The following is an 18906-nucleotide window of genomic DNA, read 5'->3' on the forward strand; positions in this document are numbered from 1 at the left end:
ATTTTGAGAATAGTTACACTGTATTGAGACAGTTGAGAAATAATAATATTTTTTACAGTTTTCAACAATAATTGTCATTGTTGAACCCTTGCTCTTATTATGTTTCTGATTTCTCAGTTGTCATTATTTTAGCAAATTATTTATTTTATATGTTTTGAGACAGTTTGTTTTAAAAAGGTTCAAAGAGTTAGTAAAAGAGTAAAGTAAAAGTTAAAACTTTTTTATTTAAGTAGGCATCTATTTTTTATTAAGTATTTTTTTTTGTATTAATACATAACCTCATTGTATTCATTTATAATGTATCATTATTGCGTGACATTTGTGTCAAAAATCGTCAAGCACAGGTGACTTCGCGTAGTGGGAGGGGGCCCCCAAATCAAATTCTGCTTAGGGCCCCCAAAAGGCTTGAACCGGCTCTGGGTGCCTCAAAACCCAACGTTGAACCAGAACGCTTGGAACAAACATGAGTCTAAACTGACCACCTTGTTTAATGCAAACTGTCATCAGGGTTATGTGCTGGTTGGTGCCATCCCTTCTTCTAACAACTGGATCATCAAAAACAATGTCAAACGGGTGAACATCCCAGAGTAAACCTGGAACGCTTACTGCTGTGTCGATCAAAACGGCCGCCCCATTCTAAGCGGTGCTGCGACTGCCCTCAACACAGAGCTGAATGTTGTTGTGGAACGTAGCCTATATGAGATGGTCAACTTCCTTCAGCAATTCTCTGATGCACCAGTGGATGAGCTGTTCAGCGGCCAATGCAGAGCTTAGATTAACACTTTCAAATAAACTTTAGCAATAAGGCTTAATTCTGTATTTTCAAATCACGTCGACATTATGCACCATTCAGTATCTTTTAAAAAATATGTATGATTAATTCTCTTGCACAAGAAAGGAAAGTACACCAATACAAAATGCCATGCCATACTGACAGTTTTTAATTGTAGTACATAGATGTGTTTTTTTTGTTTTTATGTATATGTTGTGTTTTTAACATGCATGTTCAGGTTATAAAACCTTAGCCCACTTGCCCAATAGCCATTCAGAATATTTAAATTATATGTATAAGTTTGTGCCTTATATTGATATGAATCAAATGCTCATCTACACACTTATTCATTCAAATGAGAGACATGAATACAAAAATGTCCATGAAACTCCAGATAAGCATATATCATCTTTTATACTTAATCTAACCCCTCAATTATATTAAAACTGAGACATTATTATGCGTACTGGCTCACAGGATGGTCATTCCACTCAGGGAGATGAGAGATCTTCTCTTCTGTGCTGGGCTGGATGGGCCAACCCCACGCTTTGAAGAAGGGGGACAAATTCATGTTGACCACCTTGGAGAAGGTCTCAGCATACAGATTCATCTTGCCTGCATTGTCATTTGGCACTCCATTCATAGTATGGTAGGCAGTAAAAACTTTCTTAAAAGCATCCCAGCCAAATTTTTCCTGAAGCTTGAAAAAACAAAACAAAACGAAAAAAATAGAAAGATGATGGAAGATTACACACAAAAATGGGTATAAATATATATTTTTTATATTTATATTTTTTATAATAATTACAATTACATTTTTATATTTATGTATTCCGCATATGATTTTATTGTTTTGTTTTTAAAAATTAACCTTAAAATAATGAATTATTACTTCTAGGGCTCACAAATAATCCATTATTAATTCATCTCTCTTTTAAAAAATTACAATACTGGCAATGATGATGTAGCCAAAAATGTACATTATCAAACAATGTTTTAAAACACATGCATTGAACTGATTAAACAAACTGTTAAAACATTATACACAGTCTGTTCTTACCTGCATGTAAGTCTCGAGTGCCGTCCACATGCTCCAGCTTTTTAAATCCTTTCCGCCGCTGTGATACATCTTGGCACGAGCCTGACGGTTTTCTGGAGTGATGGCTGGATGAACATTAGCTCTATTCAATTGCAGAACTTCCTCATGTACGTACAATGACCACAGGTTGCAGGTGCACTCAGTGGTGTGTGGAGGGAACTCCCAAACTCCACGCTGCTGGTTATGACCCAACTCATGAATGGCTCCCCAAAGACCACTTTTATAGGCTTCCTTTACGTTTATTAGTGCTGGGGCAGAGTTGGAGTGCATCATGATGGGATATCCAGCATGCATGAAACCTGAGGGGATGAAAGGGGGAACATGTTATCGTCAGGATTGTGAGAATATAATTAGTAATAATGGCATGATTCTGTTGTAACTTGTAATAAGAAAGGAAAGTACACCAATACAAAATGTCATCTCATACTGACAGTTTTTTTAATTGTAGTACATACATGTAGTTTTTGATATTTATGTATATGTTGTGTTTTATCCCAGCAATAGAACCACTGACCGTGAGAGATCTGAACATCAGCAACAAACCGCTCCTTGCGGGGCAACTTGGCAGGCCTTGCTGCCAGGTCAGTTATGCCTCTCATTATGGTATCCCATAATGTAGCCACCTCATGAGGGCAGTCCAGATTCCTTATAAATTCTGATTCTAATGTGATGATGATGTTCTCAAACTCAAGTTCTGCCCAGGGGGCAGGTGCCGAACGGATCCCGCTCACCCAGTCAGCGACACTAGTCTCTCCTGAGGGACAGAACAAGTTTGATCATGTACCTTTAAATGTTCTGAATAGAAACCTTCCATTGATGCTCACTGAACATAGTTTAGAATTCTTACCAGATTTGAAGTATGGAGCCTGTACTGAGACCTGCACGACAATTTCCACCCCATCCACTTTGCTCTGTGGAGGTGCTATTAGGTAGATGAGCCCTCCCCACAAATTCCAGACCTGTACCATTTCTGTGTCCAAAGGGAATCGCTCATGGACCACAGGAGCTCGTTTCAGAATGTTTGCTCCACCAATGTTATCTGTCTGGCAACCAAGCTGCACCTACATAGAGCATCTCCTCGTGTTAATAACAGGCTCTCCAAGGCATATGTGCAATAAGGTTGTAACTAGAATGACAAGTATAGCTATTACATACAGCACTATTCCTTGATTGGAAACTTGTATAGAGTAGACTTTATTGATTACCTGCCAATTTTTCCCAACGATCTCTGGAGGTACTGATATGTACGTCTTCATACCAGGAGAAAGATATAAGCCTGTGCTTATCCATTCTTCACAACCTGAAACAATAAATTTTATAATGCTTAAAATAGAAAACTTAAACAAGGAATAACATTTTTCATCCTGCATTTGGCAAGAAATCTTCCGTACCCCCAGTGTTAGCACTTATCCGAACTCTTGCATCAGACACAATGGGCAAGTTGGGTCTGTCCTTGATGATATATGGAAGAAGGGCATCAGGATTAGGAGACACTTTGTATACCTCAGATCCAACGTGGAGCATTAGGTGGTCTTTAGCACATTTGACAGGACAATTACTGCACACCTGTGGAACACCTACCTCCTTCACTATGTCACTAAGAATTGCTACCACTGAGGTGTAGGCGGCACTGTCATGAGAACGCATACGAAGGTAACTGGCACAGTCACTGCCCAGCTGCTTCAAGCAGCCCTGATCATGAGCAGTCAATTCTTTCCCCAAGCTTACATGTTCAGCAAACCTCTGCAGCATGCTACGAAAGTGGTACCCCTCTCTACAACTATGCTCAATATCTAGGGCCTTATATAACACTCCGCCCAAGGTATTGCCTAAGAGACACAATCCCATCTTGTTAAGAATATGATTTCCTGGGTATTCGGTCATCACATTGCAGCCACAGTGGGTCTGAGCCCAATACCAGGCATGACCCCCAATAAGAAGTCCTCCACCTTCAGCAACAAATTCTTGGATCTCTGCACATTGGGCATCACTGTAGGAAGTGCAGACGTAGACGCTTAGATCTACTCTGAAGCCAGTCAACTGGCAATCTAAACCTGATTTGCTCAGTACCACGTGGGCTGCTTTGAGGCTGGGTAGGATCCCAATAACACCCTTTCGACCCTCATCAAGCCACTTGATAGCATTGATCATGAATGTGGACAAAGAGTCCCGGCCCAAATAGCCTTCATGGGATACCAGAATTACTCGACCTTGTCCATAATAAGCACCAGCAATGAATGCTTTTCCAGCAGGAGTGACAGCAATGGGGAATGCTAATGGTCTGTGCACCATCACTTCAGATGCTATAGCCCCTCCTTGGGTGTCAAACTCGGACACACCTTGTAGCAGGAACTCTAGATCATCTTTGAAGTCTTTGCCTATTCTGAAAAAAGACAATACAAATAGTGAATGGTTTTTTAAAGAATGGGTAAAAAGCAAAAATGTGTGCTGAACTTACGATACAGAAAGCCAACTAGAAGGGATGTTTCTTGGAACAGGAAAGTTGCCAACTTCTCCTGGAAGTTCAGAGAAATAAATTCCTGCAACACTGCACACCTTATTTCCTGGAAAGTTCTTTATAGTGTTTTCTTGTGGATGGTCAAAAGACCAACTCCATGCTTGGCCAGCAATGATCAAACCACCCCCAGCTTTGAGGAAAGCAACCAGATCCTTTGCACAGGTCTCGACACTGTAAGCATCTGTGATATATATAGCTAATTCATTACGGAAGTCTCCTAGCTCTGTCTTGATAGGGCAGTAGTTCAAGTTTTCAGCTACTGAACGTAAACTCCCCTGAATTCCTACAATGCCGACATCACCGGTACATGGCATAAGCCACATTAGAGCATTCTCTATGAGGCCAGGGAAGCGTGTTAGGTATTCCTCATGTCCCAACACCACTATACGTCCCTGACCGTAATGAGATGCAGCCATCAGCACCTGACCTCTTGGATTCATGGCAAGTGGAAAGGCATGTTCACCTATTAGTACAAGATCACTGGGCACTGCTTTCCCTTGGAAATCAAGCTCCTGCAGCCCAGACATGAGAGTGTAGTAGTCCTCTTCGCGTGCCATGGTGAATTAGTTCTATTTTAGTAAGTCAATTCAGATCACACACAGTTTAAAAGGGTCTGAACACTGGGTTTGTTCAACCAGAGCTTGTGCATGCAGAAAAATGATACCAATTGGTTTTCAGTCCTACACAAAGACAGAAAATGAGAAGAAGAAATAAAATCAAGTTTCATATAATTAGAAACAATTAGAAAATGTTATTTTGTAAAAAATTTTTTTAATGAATTACATTTAATATACAGTAGTATACACAAATCTGAAATAAACACACAATTGAAACTTTACTTCCCATACGATCCCAATTGTGACTACAGATGTAAAAATTGCAACCTGATATTATTAAATATACACACACTCACCTTTATCTGTGATACAAACAAGCTCAAATGACTTTCCTTCTTAGCTTTGTGTAACTACTGTGGGAATGTGTTTGTGCCTATAACTATGGCTCACCCATAAGGAGCACACCCTTGGAGCATGCCCATAAATAGACCTTTTTCATTTTGTTTGTTCATCTAGAAATCACCTTCAACCACTCCCTACAGCATTTGTAGTTTGTATCCTGTGTGAGACGAGTAGCTTCGTACAGAGCTTCCCAAATTACGTGTGGGAGAAAAAAACAAGATACCATGGTCATAAATTAATAATTTGTTCCCACAACTTATTCATTTGTTTCCCTTTTTTTAAGTAAAGGCTGGAATACACTACACAACATATGTCCAGATTTTTGCCCAGATTTACAGTCAAGAGGAATCAACACTAGTTGTCGAAATTCAAAGCCAGTCTGCAGATTTTGAGCAGTAATAATTGAAAAATTTCACAGAAAATCACTAAGCGTATGATGGGCACAGACTCTGATTTTTAGCTTCAGACTATGAAATATTCTGTTTTCTTCCATATATTTCATGTGCTGAGTTCCATAGTTGTAAGACAAAAACACTTAACACTTTAAACTAAACTGTTGGTACTGCATTATGCAGAGTAAATAAACTATGTTTATCAAGCCATAATTATTAGCAGGATATCCTATCTCATGATAATACTTCTGTAAACTGAAGATTTATCATCTAACAGGCGTAAACAAACGGAACTCATACTATTCTTTTGTCTGTGCACTTTGTACTGATTTTCAGGTACTACACAAACAAAGTTTCAAATCCCACTTTCAATACAAATACTAAAAAATAGACTTGGTACTTTTAATTGTTCCAATGCAATACGCTGCCAGCTTAAACTCAAAACGGACAAGTCTTATTTTTTTTATGAAATATAGCAGTATTTATTATTTTTGTCTATCTATCTATATTTTGTAGTTTCCCACTGGATGTGTGCAATTAGAACCAAGAACAAAGCACATTCTATCATTAACCGCTTTTAAAAACTTACAAAAAGTATACAGTTTGTTTTAGTGGGCTATACAAAAAATACATGTGATAATGTAACTGATAAAAATACTAAATTGGTTAATGACAGCGGTGGTCAACACCATGTCGCTACACTGTTACAGTAGTAACTTTAACTACAGTAATAACTGCGACTCCCAATGAAATGGGAACCAAACGATGGGCGCAGTTGTTCCACGTCGGAAATATTTACGAACCGGACCGGTGAAAAGCGTACAACAAATGAATCGCAAGTTACGTTAAAGTTTTAGACAACAGGTAAGTGATATTTGGATTTTGTCTTGTGTAACGTTATTTAGTTTAATTTTGGTGGCCTGACTGAAATATAAGTTTCAAAGAGAAACTTTGTAGGTTCACACAGACAGCACAGGATTTAAAGTTAGCTTGAGCCTATTTGAATCCCTCTGGTGTCAAAGTCTGACTAAGATAATTGTTTTAACACATGAAACCTTAAAAGACGTATTAAAACGAAGTTACGGGATGTAACGTTAGCTAATGAGTTAACGTTACTTTTCAGTTATCTGGTTAAATATTCATAATTAGCTCGCTAAATAAATACCAAATGTACATAATGTGTCATTTAACATATATTTTGACTATTTGAATCTTAAATCATTGTATTTCTTACTGTAACTTCTCTCCTGAAGTCCAGCTGTTCTCGTCTGTGAATGGCGATGCAGTGCGCACTAGTGAGTGTGAATGGAGCTCGGGTGGAGCTGGCTGATGGTCGAGCTCTTATGTTAGGTCGAGGCCCTGAATCCAGAATTTCAGACAAGAAGTGCTCGAGGCATCAGGGTGGGGTTTCTCATCACACCCAGCCTAGTTATACAAAAAGTTGTACGCGTCACGTTTGTGTCTGCTCATAAAGAATAACGTCGTGCTTCTCTTTTTGACAGTCAAACTTGTGGCCAACTATGCCAAACAGGAAGTTCTGGTTACGCAGGTAAAAAAAAAAACAGCATGTTACAATTGACTAAGAGAATAGATTTTATGAAACCAATTATTTTCTTAATACAACTATAAGTGTTTCTACAGCTAGGGCCCAACCCATCTTTCCTGGACGGTCAGTCTTTGGGTCGTGGCAAGTCTGGATGTCTGACATCTGGTTGCACACTGTACTTGGTTGATCAGTCCCACCCGTTCACTGTGGAATTTGTTGGAAATTCAAACGAAAAGTCTTCCTCTCCTCAGAAGAAAAGAAATGTAGCAGATGAAAGCAGAGACGGAAAGAAAATCTCAAATGATCCCAAAAGGAGCATCCAGGATTTCTTTTCTAGATCTTCAAAAAAGGTATCAAGATAATCCATGGTAGTGAAACTAGGTAGAGGAAATAACAAAAAGTTTGATTGGTCAAAAGAGACCGTAAAGACATTTAAAATATTACAAAACATTTCTATTTTTAAATTTATATATATATAAAAATCTCAACATATTATTTTCCATGTGTCAGTATGATTTTTTTAAACGTAAAACTACAACAAATTGCATTGTTGGAATTAAAAGGACAGTGTTTAAAAAAGCCAATAAATAATTATTATTATTTATTTCTGTTTTTGGATTTTTTGTACGGTCACCCTCCCAAATTGCTGTTGTAAACACATTTCTGCACATTTCTTCAGCAACAGTATTTTTGCTAGATTTTAATACGTTAAATATGTTTTGATTATAATAGATAAACTTTATCTAACATAGTTTTACAGAAGGAAATATAAATGTTGGCACATTTTTGTACCACAATTGAATGGCTATAATGCATTTCTTCATTCTGAATTTATATAGATGTCAACCCTGGCTTTTGTTTCTCAGGCAACAAAACGACCTCACAGCCCAGAGAAGGATGACACTCGCATGAAACGAGTGCGTGACGATGAGGATGATGAAGATGAACAGACCTCATCTGAGAAAAAGCTTAAGCAATTACAAGCATTTGCTGAGAGAGAGAGTGATGAAAACATGGACCCACCAACTATCAAACCCAGCGCTTCGTCCTCCACTTGCTCTCAGAGTCACTGGCAACAAATCGGCAGCCTTATGTTGTTCACTGCAGCAGGGGTTCCAGAAAGCTCCAAAGTAAGGCATGAACTTTCACATAGTATTTATTCAGCTTATAGTATTTATTCAGCACACAGTGTTTATTCAGCATATAGTGTTTATTCAGCATATAGTGTTTATTCAGCATATAGTGTTTATTCAGCATATAGTGTTTATTCAGCATATAGTGTTTTTTCAGCATATAGTGTTTATTCAGCATATAGTGTTTATTCAGCACATATCAGCACATAGTGTTTATTCAGCACATAGTTTTTAACCATCAAAACCATTATGCTTCTATAATGATTCATGCCGTTTTGTGTGATTCAGGTCGCAGGTTTTGACATTGACGGCTGCATTATCACTACAAAGTCTGGGAAAGTATTTCCCACAAGTCCAGATGACTGGAGGTGAGTCTGGTTGAAGAACTTGCTTATACCCTGCAGCTGTTTGTTGTCTCTCAACTGATGATGTTTTACTCTTGTTTAGGATTCTCTTCCCAGAGATTCAGCCCAGACTGGCCAGTCTGTTGAAGAAAGGATACAAGGTGCTTCTTAATCCACTAACACTTGTTGATGTTGTCAGTATAAGATAATGTTTCATAACGGAAGTTAGAGCATCAATAAATGCCAATTGACCCTTCGCTAAGCCCCGCCCTCCTTAGTTACTGTTGCTACGCCTGTCAAGCTTTCCTGTCTAGCACGTCTATTACAGTGTGTATGCACCGGTGTCAGACATTGCCAATGAGATCATTCGTAATTTTTGGCGAACATGTGAAATATCTTCGAGGGATATATCCACGACATAATATGCAACCGATAATAGAATAATTTAATAAAAATTGAAGTTAAAGCCTATAGTCCCAGCGCAAGCAGCAGTGCCTCATACGCTGACCATTCACATGGGAAACACACAAATCGAGGAACAGCTATGTTCGTTCACAGCAGGTTAAGTGAAATGTGAAAATAATCTAATAATTATAAATCAAACAGTTTATCCATAAATCTTGTGGAATAACACTAACACCGGGAGAGCCGCGATCGGATTGGGTTAAAGTTACTCAGTCAGGGCCAACAGTAGACCGTCGATTAACAAAATGCTGAAATATATTTTAATGTATGTCAGTGAGCCTCCCTCTTGTCTTTAAACGTCTTATTTTACGTTAAAACATGTGCATTATGAACATAGAACCGTCATTATCTCCAACTTCCAAGCAATATGTGTTTTTGTTAATCCTGTCGATATTTAGTTGTGAATGGGGTCTCACACACTGCTGGATCCACACATCCTTTCTCCCCTTGGCTTTTAGATTTTCGGGAAGGAAAAAAATTCCACTCCCCCGTCCAAACTTTTAGGATACCGGGTATCAGATTTGCACAATCCATACGCACAAAGCTTCAGCATGTTTCCCTCGCTCGAAAGCTTGCCAGACCTCCCACGCCTAGTTACGGTTGCTAAGACACGATTGGCCAGTGGCGGTTTTCGGGCGTGGCTTAGCGAAGGGTCTATTGTTTTTACTTTGCTTTGCTCTGTATAGGTGGTATTTTTCACCAATCAGATGGGAATATCTCGAGGAAAACTCAGACCGGAGGTGTTCAAGTCCAAAGCTGAGGATATTCTACAGACACTTCAGTTACCCATCCAGGTTAATGACACGCTCACTACATACACTACTGTTCAGAAGTCTGGGGTCTGTAAGATTATTGCCAGCAGCCAAATCACCCTGTAGCCCAAGACTGGAGCTAAGAAGGGTTGAGTCTGGTCAGTACCTGGATGGGAAAACTCCTGTGAAAACCAGGTTGCTGCTGGAAAAGGTGTTAGTGAGGCCAGCAGGGGGCGCTCACCCTGTGGTCTGTGTGGGTCCTAACGCCCCGCTACAGTGATGGGGACACTATACTATCAAAGAGCACCATCCTTCGGATGAGACGTTAAACGGAGGTCCTGACTTTAAAAAATGATCATTAAAAATCCCAGATTGTCCTTCGAAAAAGAGTAGGGGTTTAACCCCGGCATCCTGGCCAAATTTGCCCAGTGTCCTCTGTCCATCATCATTGCATTCTCATATATACTTATTGGCTTCATAACTCTGTCTCCTCTCCACCAATAAGCTGGTGTGTAGCGGGCGTTCTGGTGCAATATGGCTGCCATCGCATCATCCAGGTGATGCAGCACATTGGTGGTGGTTGAGGAGATTCCCCTATTCTATGTAAAGCGCTTTGAGTTCCCAGAAAAGCGCTATATAAATGTTATAAATGTTACAAATTATTTTAATGTTTATTAAAAAAATCTCATGCTCATCAAGGCTGCATTTATTTGGTCAAAAATACAATCAAAACAGTAATATTGTGAATGATTATTACAATTTAAAAGAACCATTTTGCAAAGTTGTGGAAGTTTTGTGGAAACCTGATAGTTTTTTCAGGAATAAAAAAAGTAAAAAAACAACAACAACATAAAAAAAAACATTTATTTGGAATATAAATATTTTGTAACATAAATGTCTTTACAATTTGATCAATTATTTCATCCTTGCTGAATAAAATTATTAATTTATTATTACCTTACTGACCCCGAACCTCTGAAAGGCTGCATAAGCAAGTTTAAAAAATTGAGTGTAGTAGATGTATTTCCCTTAACTTATTTACGAATGGGTTAACGTTGTCTTTTTTCAGGTGTTTGTTTCTACAGCCCCTGGTATTTACAGAAAGCCTGTTATCGGAATGTGGGAACATCTGTGTGAGAAGGTGAATCACTATTGTGGTTATTTGTAGTTGTCTATTTTAGTTGCATTTTAGTATCATTTGCTTGACATTACATACAAGCAGCAAGTTCAGTCCCAGTAGCCTATGTATATTAAGACCCTGTTGTGTTTTGCAGGCGAATGGTGGAGTGACAATAGATGTGTCACAGAGCTTCTATGTTGGAGGTGAGCTAAATCAAGCTCATTCAAGTCTAAGGCCCTGTTTACACCTGGTATTAAGATGCGTTTCGGTCGATCGGATCACAAGTGGATGGCGCTAAATAGAGGTGTAAACGGGCTCTTAAACGTTCTGAGCTTGTCCACTTTCCACCACTTGCAGAGGTAGTCGAAAACGCATTCGACCGGATCGCTTTCATTGTGTAAACACTCATGTGGTCAAAAGTGTTCAAACAGCCACAAAAAAACACCTACTCTCCGCATACTGACCTAATGCGTAAACGCTATGGGAACCGCTAGCTAGACAGGATTTACACGTTGTCGGCTGAAGACCCTAGTTTGGTTTGAAGATGAAAAACATACCATGCCCAATGTTCTCTCACCATTCCCGCTACCTTTCGGCACGCCAATTACCCTGACTGCAGATACCCACACTTGAAATAAAGTGCAACCAAAAACATTGTTTTACATTTTACATAGTGCAAATGACTCAATAACATTTCAGATTTACATGCTCAGTTATTGTTTTCCTTCATTAACAGATGCAGCAGGACGTCCTGCTAACTGGGCACCAGGGAAAAAGAAGAAAGACTTCTCCTGCAGTGACAGACTGGTAATGACGTTAACTGGTGTCTTCATTACTCATAAGCCGGTTGAATTTGTTATTGTTACTAAGAGTTACTGCATTTCATAATAAATTATATTAATGTAAATGTAAATCCTGTGTAATAGCTTTACTCTTGTTTGGCCACAAGAGGGCATGGTAGTGTTTTTCTTGCTCCATTTTACTATAAAAAAAGGGAAACTTTACAATGTTGTGGGCTTTTGACAAAATACAGCTTTACAGGTTTTTCCCCCTTATCTCTTGTGCCCTCAGTTTGCCCTCAACATTGGTCTTCAGTTTCACACCCCAGAGGAATACTTCTTGGGCTGGAAACCCGCTCAGTTCAGCTTGCCAGAGTTTGACCCTGTAAACATTTGGTCTTTTTGAATGTTTTTGTTTCACTTACTAATTTTCCACAGTCTATTGTGTTATTTATGGGTTGGATTATTTACATGTATGGTTATTTATGTTTTTTTTCTTTTCTTTTCTTTACCTGTTGGGTATTTCACCCTGCCATTCAAAAGTTTTGGGTCAGTAAGATTTTTAAAGAAACAAATACTTTAATTCAGTAAAGATGGATTAAATTGATCAAAATTGGAACTAAATACATTTAAAGTGTTACAAAAATATATATTTCAAATAAATGCTGTTCTTTTCATTCATCAAAGAATCAAAAAAAAATGTCTTATGGTTTCCACAAAAATATTAAGCAGCACAACTGTTTTCGTTATTAATAATAAGAAATGTTTCTTGAGCAGCAAATCAGCATATTCGAATGATTTCTGAAGGATCATGTGACACTGACGAGTAGTAATGATGCTGAAAATTCAGCTTTGCATCACAGGAATAAATTACATTTGAAAAAATATAGTCAAATGGAAAACTAAATTACTTTAAATTGTAATAATATTTCACAATATTACTGTTTTAGTGTTATTTTTGATAAAATAAATGCAGCCATGGTGAGCAAAAGATAATTTTTTCAAAAATATTTAAAAATCTTACTGGCCTAAACTTTTTGGACATTACTGTACTCAACATCTGTAATAATGTTTTGAGTTTTTGTATCATTGTCCAGAGGAAATTAGACTCCAAAATGCGTCTTTACGATCCTCCTGATACATCCCTCACATCTACCAAACAGGAAGTTATTGTAGCAGTGGGATTCCCTGGATGTGAGCCTTTTTTTCAGTTTTTGTTTGTTTTTCTTTCTCCTTCCAGGTGACCACTTTTTATGACATAATAACCCCTGTTTTTTTGTTGTTGTTGTTGCAGCGGGCAAATCCTGGTTCTTTCAGACACATGTCATTCCAAAGGGCTATGCATATGTGAACAGGGTGAGTTGTTACATTGCTAACACAACAGAGAACTGAGAGACAAGAAGTAGATCTCCAAGAGCAGGATCGAGCTAATTTGCTTCAGAAGATTTGGAGGATTTTAATGTGTATAATATCTTGTTTTAAATGCCTTTGAGTGTTGTGACATCTGCACTTGAACTCTAGGACATGCTTGGCTCCTGGCAGCAGTGTGTGTCAGCCTGTGAACGGGCTCTAAAGGAAGGCCAGAGCGTAGCGGTGGATAACACTAACCCTGACCCCGAGTCGAGAAAAAGGTGCCTACCTCTGTTTCCAAAGCAGATGCTTATTTATCTTTGTCTTTTCAACTAAAATGGCACCATCAATTATTTTCTCCGCAGATATGTAGATGTCAGCCAAAGCACTGGAGTCCCCTGCAGGTGTTTTAACTTCTCAACCAGTCTGGAACAAGCAAAGCATAACAACAGGGTATCTGTCTTTACTGTAGTTTTTTAGATTAAAGGGTTAGTTCACCCACAAATGAAAATTATGTCATTAATGACTCACCCTCATGTCGTTCCAAGCCTGTAAGACCTCCGTTCATCTTTGGAACATAGTTTAAGATATTTTAGATTCAGTCCGAGAGCTTTTTGTCCCTCCATTGAAAATCAATGTACGGTATACTGTCCTTGTCCAGAAAGGCAATAAAGACATCATCAAAGTAGTCCATGTGACCTCAGTGGGTTAGTTAGAATTTTTTGAAGCATCGAAAATACATTTTGTTCCAAAAATAACAAAAACGACGACTTTGTTCAGCATTGTATTCTCTTCCGGTTCTATTGTCAATCCGCGTTCATGAGTCCGCTGACGTAAGATGAGCTGACGTGTTATCTGGTGCGGCCGAGCTTCGTTTACAGTCTGAGGGAGACGCACGCTGTAAACAAAACAATCTTTGCAAACATGTCTAAGGATTTCGACACAGGGAAGACTTGCATTTTTTTTTAACCAGACATATTTATTTTAACCCGAATACACGGACGCACCAGATAACACGTCATCAGCGTCTTACATCAGCAGCGTCACTGGCCTCGTGAACGTGGATTGACAACAGAACCGGAAGAGAATACAATGCTGAATAAAGTCATCGTTTTTGTTATTTTTGGAACAAAATGTATTTTCGATGCTTCAAAAAATTCTAACTAACCCCCTGAGGTCACGTGGACTACTTTGATGATGTCTTTATTGCCTTTCTGGACAAGGACAGTATACCGTACATAGATTTTCAATGGAGGGACAGAAAACTCTCGGACTAAATCTAAAATATCTCAAACTGTGTTCCGAAGATGAACGGAGGTCTTACGGGCTTGGAACGACATGAGGGTGAGTCATTAATTACATAATTTTCATTTTTGGGTGAACTAACCCTTTAAAGTTACCACGAAATCAAAATTAACAATGCTTAATTATCATTGCAGTATTTACCGGTATTATAAATTATTCATCATTATTATTAATTTTTAATCAATGTGAAAATTCACTTCTCTTCTCCCCTATGTGTTTATTGGCATGAGGGCAGGACAACCTGTTACTCACATGAGATCAACCAATAGCAAACCACAACCATCCATTCAATTCCCCATGGACAAAATCAAGTCCCGCCCTACATTTTTTTTTCTCATTGGAGAAGCCCTTTCACAACTGTGTAATTATAAATATAATTACATTAATTAATTACAGCTGTAATTACATTCAGGTATTTTCTAAATATAAGTACAATGTAAAAACATTGTATGTACACGATAAGTCCATTGTATCAAATTATTAATTTCAATGTAAGTATATAGTACTTAAAGACACTTAATATAAAGTGGGACCTATCAGGTCACTAACTGTAAAAATGCAAAAAGAATTGAAGTCCAGAAATGCAAAGTCAGTCACTGATTGATGTTATCTTGTTTTTTTTTTTTTTGCTGTAGTTTCGTGAGATGATTCCTTCTCCCACAAAGCATGTTCATGTCGCTGACATGGTGTTTCACAGCTACAAGTGAGTGAACAGCAGCAAGCTGAGCTTATTCCACTGTACTAGATCATTTTGCTAGGAAATCACACCTTTGAACAAGCTTCTTTATCTTTTATCTTTATTTGCTTACTCATACAAGCTGATTGGTTTCTGACTTTTTCTTGTTCTCTGTAGGAAAAAATTTGTGGCACCCAGTTTGTCTGAGGGCTTCTCTGAAATTCTGCAGATTCATTTTGTGCCTAGTTTCAGTGACAAAAGATCAGAGTTCCTCTTCAGGCAGTTCTCTGAGGGCTGAGTCTGACGTTTGAGCGAAAAATGAAGAACAAAAAAAAAGGCTGAACAACCCAACTTAGCAGAAGAAAAATTAATTGAAAATTCAGAACATGATTGATAATACAATGCTAATTTAAATATTGTGTTAAATTGTCTTCTCTCATTTTACACTTGTCTTTCACTTTCTTTAATTTGTTACTTTTTAAATTTTGTTTGGTAAATGTATTCATAGCTGCTAAAATCAACCTGCTGTTATAACGACACTACTAATAAAACTGTCTTGTAAAAAAAAAAAAAAAAAAATTATAATACTAATAATTGAGGAAACAATTACTTGTTTCAGTTTGATCAAAACCAATGAGAGTCAGGTGCTCTAACAAGGAGGCTAAAGACTGCAGCCTCTGGCATCTGTCGCTAGAGCGCCTATTGAGATCAGAGGAGTGAGGTTTACTCGCACAGCAACTACTAGATGGCCTCCGTTTACACTCACCCCCCTAAACCTCACTCCCATCCGGGTCACGGCACCAATGTAACCCCTCTTCACCCGGGTCCCACTCGACCCGCTCCAAGCGGGCCTCGAACCCGGGTCTCCGGCATGAGAGTCAGGCGCTCTAACAAGGAGGCTAAAGACTGCAGCCTCTGGCATCTGTCGCTAGAGCGCCTATTGAGATCAGAGGAGTGAGGTTTACTCGCACAGCAACTACTAGATGGCCTCCGTTTACACTCACCCCCCTAAAACCTCACTCCCATCCGGGTCACGGCACCAATGTAACCCCTCTTCACCCGGGTCCCACTCGACCCGCTCCAAGCGGGCCTCGAACCCGGGTCTCCGGCATGAGAGTCAGGCGCTCTAACAAGGAGGCTAAAGACTGCAACCCCTAGCATCTGTCGCCAGAGCGTCTATTGAGATCAGAGGAGTGAGGTTTATTCGCACAACAACTACTAGCTGGCCTCCGTTACACATGATTAAACCTAAAAAAAGGGGTTTTTTTGGTGTGATTACCACAAAAAGTGTGGCAATGGAATAGGCCCTTATCAGTTTAATCCCCTCGCAACGTTTCTTAAACATTGAGTAATTATTGCTCAACAGTGTCAGAAATGAGTTGGTATCAAGTTGAATGTGGCGTAATAGTTTGAAAACGGACAGAAACTTCTTCACTATAAGAATGAACTTTATATAGAATTTCAAATAAATGCTGTTCTTTAAAACATCAGTATTATTTAAAGAATCCTGAAAAAATGTTTGTCACATTTCCCACAAAAATATTAAACACCACAATTGTTTTCAACATTGATCATAAGAAATGTTTATTGAGTAGCAAATTAGCTTATTATAATGATTTCTGAAGGATTATGTCAATGAAATATATAGTAAAAAAGAAAATGGTTATTTTAAATTGTAATAATATTGAACAATATTACTGTAGTTTTGTATAAATTCAGCCTTTGTGAGCATGAGACTTTTTTCAAAGTATGTAAATATTATATATATATATATATATATATATATATATATATATATATATATATATATATATATATATATTAATAAGTTAAATGTATTCATAACATTTGAAACATATGGCATAAAAGTATAGTTATCTGTGCTAGGTATTATGGACACATGTGGCCTCATATAAAACGTTGTGAAGAAACCGTCCTACATTTGATCTTACAACCATTTCCCAAATGTGCGTACGTGTGATTCAGAGATCGACCGTACACACAAAAAACGTTTGTACTGCTCTTTTCCAGATGTGAAATCTATAAATCGCAAATGATTGTGAAATTTGAACAGTTTTAGATCTCTGCCTTGTAAACACGCCTATTTAATGTCATTAATATTTAAAAAAGAGCACCAATCAATGTCCAAATCCTTTACTTGAGAATGGCGAGCGGCAAGAATTGCTTAGATTTCCAAATACCTGCAGTACTTCTGACTCCCTGCCACAAGGAAAAGTGCATACGACTGCTCAGACCCTGACATGGCACTAATGTAATGTAGGCCAGTAAGACCTGTGCGTGTAAACCTCACTCCCCTGGGCTCAAGAGCCGTGCTAGCGACTAACATTAGGCTGCTGTCTTTAGCATTCGGTTCGAGTCCTGCTCGGAGCGGGTCAAGGTTATATTTGGTGCCGTGACCCGGGTGGGAGTGAGGTTTAGGTGGGTGAGTGTAACAGAGGCCAGTAAGAGCTGTGCATGTAATCCTCACTCCCCTGGCTTCAAGAGGCGCTCTAGAGGCTGCGGTCTTGTCAGTGCACCCACCTCCCATGCCGGAGAAACAGTTTGAGTCCAGCTCAGAGCGGGTCGAGTAGGACTGCTGGTTACACTAAATACCTTTCCACGTCAAAACTGTTTTTATAAATATGAACATTGGTGTGTACACAGGTTTTATAAATGAGGCCCACACTGAGCTCATCATGTTTCCTTTACATAACTTGTGTTATACTATCATGAGCTTTATTGTGTCTAATGACTTAATGGCTGAAAAATCTATTCTCATTTTCCAGTAGTTGCATTTTTATGTAGACTATGATTTTTCTTGTACAGGATGATTGCCCCCTTATATATCTATATGACTGAATAGTTGCAATATAATTTCCATCTCTGGCAGAAAGCACAATAACAGTTGAATGATCACAACGAGATCTAATGACACAATAAAGTCCTCATAAACAATGCCATGACTTAACCGAAATGGCCCTTATGATTTATCAAATGCCACAATCAGCCAATCCATAAAGGCAATTTCCTACAACTCCATAGAGCTATGATCCTCAGACACGACAGTGTTAAGATACTGTAAGCCATAGTGATGTTTATATCTACTGTACATCACATGATGTCTTATTAGCTCTCTCACAGGATCTCACGGAATATACTGAGCAGCTCTGAGTGAAACCCTTCATCATGATTAAAAAAAGGTCAAAAAACATAAAAATTCTTAACTGATAAATCAGACATATAGTAAATCATAATAGATATGTTAATGTGTATACACAGGCTAGTTAATGAATAGGAAAGGCTAGTTAATGAATAGGAAACACTATATACAGTGTATATGTATGTGTATACACAGAAATCAACATTTGAAGTGGATCAAAACCTTTCATCAAAGTTATACATGAATTTTGAACAATACCCGTTCTTGTCTTAGGACAACTTTGATGAACTTTTATGATCCACTTCAAATGTTGACTACTGTAGGCCCTATATATATATATATATAATTTTTCTATTGAGTAATAGGGTAGGATGTTAATTTTATTTATTCATTTATCATGGGAGTGCACAAATAATTATGTTCATATGGACATAATTTAAACTTGTGGGAATCATAATGTTTTTAGTCAGGTTAGATCTTTATTTCTTTCTAGGGTACACAACAATAGCTAAAACAAAAAATGAACAAAACAGCGG

At 38.3% G+C, this 18906-nt stretch overlaps 2 protein-coding genes across 3 annotated transcripts; one reads left to right on the plus strand and one right to left on the minus strand.

Moving 5' to 3' along the window:
- Positions 1-918: 918 nt before the first annotated feature.
- On the minus strand, positions 919-7128 carry LOC143716396 (TRPM8 channel-associated factor homolog). 2 transcript variants are annotated; one of them, XM_077208928.1, is made up of 8 exons: positions 6975-7128; positions 4330-5069; positions 3263-4254; positions 3077-3171; positions 2719-2932; positions 2386-2625; positions 1833-2170; positions 919-1472 (listed from the first exon to the last, which is right to left on the minus strand). In XM_077208928.1, the coding sequence occupies exons 2-8, from the start codon at positions 4944-4946 to the stop codon at positions 1230-1232; spliced, it is 2739 nt and encodes a 912-aa protein (XP_077065043.1). In that variant the 5' UTR covers positions 4947-5069; positions 6975-7128; the 3' UTR covers positions 919-1229. The 2 variants fall into 2 exon arrangements, with proteins under 2 accessions (XP_077065043.1, XP_077065044.1); XM_077208929.1 differs by lacking the exon at positions 6975-7128 and adding an exon at positions 5303-5534.
- Positions 6562-15624, plus strand: pnkp (polynucleotide kinase 3'-phosphatase). Its single transcript, XM_077208933.1, has 18 exons — positions 6562-6604; positions 6994-7141; positions 7243-7289; positions 7382-7636; positions 8153-8416; positions 8708-8787; positions 8867-8924; positions 9915-10022; positions 11050-11121; positions 11255-11303; positions 11837-11907; positions 12172-12264; positions 12977-13073; positions 13174-13235; positions 13401-13510; positions 13595-13682; positions 15170-15237; positions 15388-15624. Exons 2-18 carry the CDS (start codon positions 7015-7017, stop codon positions 15506-15508), a joined length of 1770 nt encoding a protein of 589 aa, XP_077065048.1. The 5' UTR covers positions 6562-6604; positions 6994-7014; the 3' UTR covers positions 15509-15624.
- Positions 15625-18906: the final 3282 nt, after the last annotated feature.

Source organism: Siphateles boraxobius, unplaced genomic scaffold, assembly GCF_051911475.1.
Source record: "Siphateles boraxobius isolate OS27281-9 unplaced genomic scaffold, OSU_SipBor_1 6, whole genome shotgun sequence".
Lineage (NCBI taxonomy): Eukaryota > Metazoa > Chordata > Actinopteri > Cypriniformes > Leuciscidae > Siphateles > Siphateles boraxobius.